The 7,276-nt window shown below is 42.9% G+C and overlaps 1 protein-coding gene across 3 annotated transcripts; it reads right to left on the bottom strand.

Moving 5' to 3' along the window:
* Positions 1 to 451: 451 nt before the first annotated feature.
* On the bottom strand, positions 452 to 2,012 carry LOC140858094 (WRKY transcription factor 71-like). 3 transcript variants are annotated; one of them, XM_073257616.1, is made up of 4 exons: positions 1,504 to 2,012; positions 1,221 to 1,370; positions 696 to 1,114; positions 452 to 591 (listed from the first exon to the last, which is right to left on the bottom strand). In XM_073257616.1, exons 1-3 carry the CDS (start codon positions 1,875 to 1,877, stop codon positions 703 to 705), a joined length of 936 nt encoding a protein of 311 aa, XP_073113717.1. In that variant the 5' UTR covers positions 1,878 to 2,012; the 3' UTR covers positions 452 to 591; positions 696 to 702. The 3 variants fall into 3 exon arrangements, with proteins under 3 accessions (XP_073113717.1, XP_073113716.1, XP_073113715.1); XM_073257615.1 differs by having other exon boundaries at positions 452 to 617; XM_073257614.1 differs by having other exon boundaries at positions 452 to 1,114; positions 1,504 to 2,011.
* Positions 2,013 to 7,276: the final 5,264 nt, after the last annotated feature.

Here is a 7,276-nt window from a genome sequence, read left to right on the forward strand (position 1 = left end):
CTATTCAATGACCCTAAGCTATAGCGAGCAAAGGAATAAAAGGGAAACCATAAACCACCCAGTTTGGATAAAAAAGAGCTACCACTCGTTCTTTTGTGCTCTCGCTATCACTCTCCTCCACATTCCCCAAGCCAGACCAAGCATTAAAGTCTCGGAGTTAGCCTGCCCTTTGTCGCCCCGCCCTCGTCCCAAGATCATTCCACGGTTGCTTTCAGCTTCCTTCGAACGGGTCTCTAATCCATGGCACGGAAAAAGCTGCCACCTTTCCATCCTTATCTCCCTTATAACATCCACCTCTCCATCAACAACCACCCTAGAACCCGAACCCTAACCCTAATCTCGAAATTCCAACCCCGGCCCATGAATCCAGCTTGGTGCAACTCACTCCCATAGTCACAAACACACACGCCACACACAACACAAGAAGAAGAAGAAGAAGAAGAAGAAGAAGAAGAGGAATCCAATTTTTATCCCAAACGACAACGCTTTGATAAGGAGAAAAAAAAAAGTAATCATCATACATAGTAGTAGCAGCAGCAATACATCATCACCGGTGGGAAATCTGTGTACATGAAATGGACGGCTCTCCAACTACCATCAGTCAGCGATAATCCCCCCTAAAAAGGGGAGAGAGAGAAAAAAATAAAAAGGGGACAAACCCAAATATAAAGAAAGAGAAAAAAGAACTAACATACCAAATATCTACTCTTCCTTCTTCCCGATATCCGATGGAATCAAGTCCTGAAGCAGCCCGTGATCCCTTATCGGAACATCGGCCGTCGGATTGCAGAGTCTCCGATCGCCGGGGGCTGACGCGACGATACCAGTAGACACGTGCTGGAAATCCAGCGGCGGAGGGAGGTAGCTGGTGAGGTAGGGGAAGTGGAGATCCTTCACCTGGAACGAAGGGAAAACGAAGCCGAGCCCCGGCGGCGGCGGGGGAGGCTCGGCAGCGAGCGGAGGCAAGGGTGCTGGATGGCCGCCACGTGGCACGATGGGGCAGGGATGGTTGTGCTGGCCCTCGTAGGTCGTCACCACCACCGTCCGATCCTCCGACGACCGCTCCACGCGTTTCTTCACGCCGCACGTGGCGTGGGTGCACCGGTAGTAGCTCCTGCGGTAAAATGACGATCGTACCCCCGGATGTGAGAGATAATTACGAGCGTTCGGAGTGCGGGGGAGGAGGAGAGGAAGGGAGGTACGGGGGAGTAAAGAAGGACCTGGGGAAGGGGCTGTTCTTGACGGCCTTCTGCCCGTACTTGCGCCACCTGTAACCGTCTTCAAGGTGATCCACTTCGCTCTTCGTCTTGAACGCGAACCTTGGCTCCCTCTGACGCTTTTGCCCTTTCTTCTTCCCTTCCTTCGAGCCACTGTGGGTAGGTATAATTTTGGTTTTTCTTAATATAAATATATAAAAAAAATTAACTAGCACAGAATGATTCCAGATAATTCCATATTTGGAAATGCTTTGTTTTAATTCTCAACAACAAGAATATTGCTTACGTTTTCTTGGCCTTGCCTTGCTCCTCCTCCTCGCGGTGGGGCTTGGCCGGATCGGCAGTGTCAGTGGCAGCCTCGGTGGAGGAGGAGGAGATCGAGGACGAGTTCGGGGTCGCCGGAAAGTTGAGCACCTCGGAGGACTCCGGCGGGGGGACCGAGGGGGCCACCTCCACCGTCGGCGCCGGGAGTGGGATGTCGAAGAAGGACCTGTGAAGGTCCTGGAAGCCAAGCAGCTCGAGAAAGCCCTGGGAGCTCTTGTCTGCCCCTCTGACGTCGAAGGCCGTGTCGAAGATCCCACCGATCTGGTCGGCGGCGAACGGGGAGACTCCGGCCGCCGCCGCGACGTCCATCTCTTCTTCTCTCTTCTCCATCATCATCGTCGTGCCGCTCTCATCAGATTCTCACCTCCTCTCTCTCTTTCTATCTCTATCTCGCTTTAGTCTCAGGTTAGGGTTTTGTCTTCCTTGCTAGAGAAGATACAGGATGAAAGGAATATGAGAGAGAGAGAGAGAATGGAGTGAGATTTTTTAAAGGGTTTTAAGCTGTGGGTGTGGGGAGGGGGAGGTTAAAACCGGGTTCGGGTTGTATCTTCGCGGGAAGCAACGATTCCCCTTCCTTGGAGAGAAACCACCGTTAGATCTCGCAACAGGCAATTCGAGATATGTGCACGCGGTCAATGGGAAGTTTGAAATGATATGAATCTGTGCGTGGCGCGATCCCAATGGTCGGCGTGGCGAAAGAAGATCAATCGTTCTTTTGCGTGAAGGATACAACCCCTGTCCGTTAAAACAAAACTAGAAAAAGCGGGTGGATGGATGGTAACCGGCGATCGCAGGTGGAGAGGTACGGACGGCCGGGGGAGCGGGCAATCAATGCGGGCGCCTGTCTCGCGAACATGCTGGTCGGCGCTTTCATACGGGTGCCAAGGTGGCGGTTGACCGGTTACCGGGTCCGTTTAGACGGGTCCCTCACACGTGTCCCAACCACGGCTCCGCTGCCGGGGAATCCCTCGTATGTGTGCCTTCATTTTCCATCCCCTCCTCACCTTCCCGCAGTTTCTCTCCTTTACTATGATACCCCTCGATCGGATGGTGATCGCCTGATCGGAATACTAGGATGTGGATGGTAGGGGCAGTGTGGGAAGTAGGGTAAGGAGCACACGTGCGAGTCTAGTCTCAAGTCGGTGGGGGGGACAGTAACCGCTTTCCGACGGTGGAGAATGGCGGGGAAAGCACGTGTGGTCCCGGCTCTGACACGCGGATCGCCTGCTGACACGATCTCGGCGTCATCTTCTCTCGCTTACTCCCGACACGCCAACACCGTCAAATGAAAATACCGGTATTCTCCAAATTAAAGCCGTAAACCTCCTCACTCTCATTCTGGAACGATAAAAAAATAAATATTTACATTGTTTCTCCAGATCCATTAGCTCAACAGGGGAAACCAATAAACGAGTGCCACGAAGCGTTGGGATGGACGGGCACGGATACGGCATAAAACAAAGGAAATGAGGTACTCGTGCTTAATTCTCGCGCGAAAAAGAGATAATTTTTTAAAATAGTAAATTTGGGAGTTGTGACGTGTACCCATCAACTTACGCTCTTTTGACCAAGTTCGGCGGTCAAACAAGAGTGACTGCTCACCAACGAATCCGTTCCAGTGGTGTACGGGCTGGGCTTGAGCTGACTGGGAGGCGATAACACACCATCTATCTTGGATCGGTGATTTTTAGTCTGTAGACGAGCAAATGTTTGATGTTTGATTGAGATTAGATGGTGGGGCCGCGTCGTATTGGGACCATGGCTTTTTGCAGGAAAATAACTGTGGTGCTCATCAGCTAGGCCATTCAGGCCCTTCAAATCCACGATGTTTAGGATAACGACCATTAGCTCGCTTGATCCATGACCTTACATGGAACCCCTCTTTATAGGTGTAATATCCAAAGGGCCATTTAATTGGTTCAACTACTTATAATTTATGACATTCAAGTGACACGTTGCTATTTTAGGATGCAATTTTAGCTTCTTGATTCTTGTTTTATTCATTAACAAGCATGTGTCGTATTGGGATATCGTGCGAGAGCTATATGAATTGCACTTTAATCTTACACATTAGTCTTTAAAAAATGTTTTACCATACCATTCCCTCCTCTCATTTCAGTCCCCACCATGTGGTGATCGGTGGGATAGTACACGAAGCCTGCCTGTCATCCATATAAACCTTATGTACCACACTAAATCACCTACTATCATAAGAGAATAACAATCTCAAGAAGCAATGGAGTGGTGCTTGAAAGAAGTACTCTTCTTCACCCAAAAAAAAAAAAAAGTCGGGGGGGGGGGGGGGGGGGGGGGTGTGGAAAAATACTCTTACCATTTGATGAGGAGAAGATTGCAGAAGAAAGTGAAGAAAAAGAAAAAAAAAAATTTCTTATAAAGAAGTAGAGAACGAGACGCTACTCTCTTTAACATTTGTTTTGTAGTGCCATCTATTTTTGACCTTTCATTTGCCAATTTTTTTTTGAATTTTTTTGAAAAATATCGATCATTGAATATTTGACAAGTTAATAAGAAAAAAATAATCTACACCCATTATATTTGCATATATGAATATTGGTAAACTAAATTGCACCAACTGTTTTATCTACTAGATCAAGCATCATTTTCTCCATATACAATAATGATCCTAAAGCTACTTAGATTTTTTTTCAAATATTCAATTGTAAAAAATATTCAAGAGAATCCATCCTCTTGTACATTTTGATTATTAGTTGGTTGTTATATTTGACTGACCGTAACGCCTACAGTACGGCACATGTGATTAGGACATAGATGCAATGGCCGGGTTCATCTCTTGCATTCTTTCTTTCTATAATCATTTATTTTTTAATAAATTTAATTTTTTGATCCAGCAAGTACTCTCGTTGGTCAAGAGAAATAGTAATATATATTTCAAAAATAAAGATATATTTTTTCTTTTTTTTTTTGATTATAATATTGGCCTGATTTCACCTGCCCAAAGAAATCAAGATATGGATCTCATATCCTGTTCTTCTTTAAAAAAAAATAAATATATTAATGTAAAAGTAGCATAATAGCTAATGGTTGTGCGGGTGAAAAACTCACATTGCACTCCAGACACACCAAGGTTAAATTAAAGAAGCCTTGTTGCAAAGCATGGGGATAAAGACGAAGACAAGTATTTTCCCCAAAAAAAAAAAAAAAACGACGACCAGTAAAACCTTTTCGTGAAACGAACTCGCCACCGTACACGGCCCGGGTCGCCGTCGTCGTCGCCCCTCAGGATTCGACGCCCGACCGCCCCGTGCAAGCCACACACGTGTACTCCCCCTCCCATCCCCTCCGTCCACGTTCCCCCATCGGACGGCTCCCCGTCTTCCCCGTCACCCACCCTATATTTCTAGAAACCCGTGCAGTGTTTTCCGTGCTTGCTCTCTCGATTCCATCAAAAATCTTCCCCCCGGTTGCTTGCTCCGCACGTCTCATTTTTAAATCATTTTTTACGGTTTTTATAAGCTTAATTCGTCTGGAATTAATCAATTTATAATTATAAAATATTTGAACGAGGGGGGAGACTGTTGACTCCCTTGCGTGATGGATAAGTCTCGGTCTGGGAAAAAAAAATTTTTTTAAGAGGATAAAATTGGTCAAAGTCAAAGTCTGTCGAGGAAGGATAAAATAATGGGTGGGGGGAGTGAGTTTTGACTGGAGACTGGGGCCCGCAGTTGCCGGGTGGGGATCGGAGGATGGGGAGTTTGCCGACAGGAGGGTGAGGTGTCTGCATCAGCAGCCGTCCAATCAAGGGGCCGTCGGCAGAGGGAGAACGAGATCGTCGAGTGGGGGTGGTGCCGTCCGGTCTTTGGAAGAAGGGAAAAAGGGTAGGAGATGCTACGAGGCGGAGGCTTTTAGTTTCAGCGGGGGAGAGGTGGTGACGTTGACCTACTTGCATTGGGGCCTGGATGGCCAAAATGTGCGAGGTCTTGGGTGGCCAGGAATAAGTTGGGGGTGGACGTGTGAACATTTGCCCTTGTTGGAATTGAGATTATTATTATTATTATTTTTAATCTCTGATGAATAAAATTTTTTTGATTAAAAAAAATTATTATTGTGAAAAAAATTTTAATCCCACATCGACTATGAGTCAGAAATACTCTATTTTATATAGGATAGAAGATCTTTCTCTCCTCAAAAGATATTTTTTAGATTCAAATTCAGAGACAAAATCATGAGATCCGATAATCGGAGGCATATCAGTCGAGTTCAAGAATCCGACATATAAGCTGTGCTATGTTTGAGCATCAAAATAAACAATACTTCTTGCAGAGATGGAGCCAGATCCATTCATATGAGTCCAAAATTTTTTATCCACACAGTTTTTGGTATAGCTAGCATTTTTTTTGTTCTTTTGATGATTTAAAAAATAATTTATTCTTTTAATGATCGTAGAAAATGATGAGAAAAGTAAAACTTATCCTATAGATTTTTTTTTTCTTATTTATTTGTATTTGATTATTATGATCCCTTGAGGTCTTAGATGCTTTTAAAACATATAGGTTTGATGGCCAAATTTTTTTCTTTCATTTTTTTTTTAAAAAAAAGTTTTTGATGACCGTTTGTTCTACTAATGAGATTTGATTGATCATATAAAAATATTTATGAATTAGATAATTATTGATCCTACACGAGGAATTCATTGGCGCCCCTATACGGATGTGTCTTAATGTTATATTAGATATTAAATTATAGAAATCAACTACATTAAACAGGAGATCAATGATCATGACACGTGCCTTCCCTAAGGTCATGTACTTTAAAACGTTTTGTTGGCAGGGAGCTTGTTGACAAGTACACCGTTAATTGAGGATAGAATTGCGGTAGGGACTGTAGCAATGGTTAAGTTATCATAACTTTATTATTTTTTGAAGTTTTGAAAACATAGTTAGCTTGGAGCAGATTAGGCAAGCAGGTTGGCCGGATCAGGTATAGATTGGATCAGATTAAAAATTAGTCAACTCAAACCTAACATACTTACTAAATAGATTAAAAGTCTAAACCTAAATATGATCATTTTATTAAATAAATATTTTAAATTTCTAAAAAATAAATTGAATAAAGTTAAATGAGTTAGGCATTGCCGTCTCTAGCTTAAAACCTATTTGGCTTGTTTTTTTTTTAGAAAACATTATTTCTAAATAAAATATAGTGAAACATGATATTGAAGGTAATATTCTGTATAAAACTTTTGCTATTCCTTATTCCTATTTTTACTTTTTACTAAAAGTAATAAAACATAAAAAACATCTAAAGATTTTATAAATAATTGAAAATTCAAAGGCTTTCATCATACATGTTGTTTAATCTGATTCATTTTTTTCTTGGACTTTTAAAGACATAAATATAAAATAAAAGCAGTACTAAGTGCGCCCTTAGTTAACCTAGTTCATGAAACACCTATGTTTAAGATATTTTATAGAGGTGATTTTATTAGAAGAAATCTACCTGCATATAACAATAATATCTATTTCTACCAGCTTTTACTTTCCAAGTATATCACTGAACTGTTGATGATATCTTGTATAAACTTTTGCATTATATATGATTTTGAACATTTTACAAAGGCAAATTCTCAAGAAACTTTGCCACTTTGTGAACCTAAAAACCTTTTCAAGCCATTGGAACCATGGTTGACATTGACAACATCATTGAGGCGATCATCATTGCTGTTTTCTTTTTGTTGCACCAAGTCTACTAATTAC

This window comes from Elaeis guineensis, chromosome 5 (assembly GCF_000442705.2).
Source record: "Elaeis guineensis isolate ETL-2024a chromosome 5, EG11, whole genome shotgun sequence".
Taxonomy (NCBI): Eukaryota; Viridiplantae; Streptophyta; class Magnoliopsida; order Arecales; family Arecaceae; genus Elaeis; species Elaeis guineensis.

Bases quoted from the DNA above. Each gene is read 5' to 3' on its own strand.
- LOC140858094 (XM_073257616.1), bottom strand. From the start codon at position 1,877: ATGATGATGGAGAAGAGAGAAGAAGAGATGGACGTCGCGGCGGCGGCC. The intron at 1,371-1,503 runs GTAAGCAATATT...ACCTACCCACAG, and splicing joins CAAGGCAAGGCCAAGAAAAC to TGGCTCGAAGGAAGGGAAGA. The intron at 1,115-1,220 runs GTCCTTCTTTAC...ATTTTACCGCAG, and splicing joins AAGAACAGCCCCTTCCCCAG to GAGCTACTACCGGTGCACCC.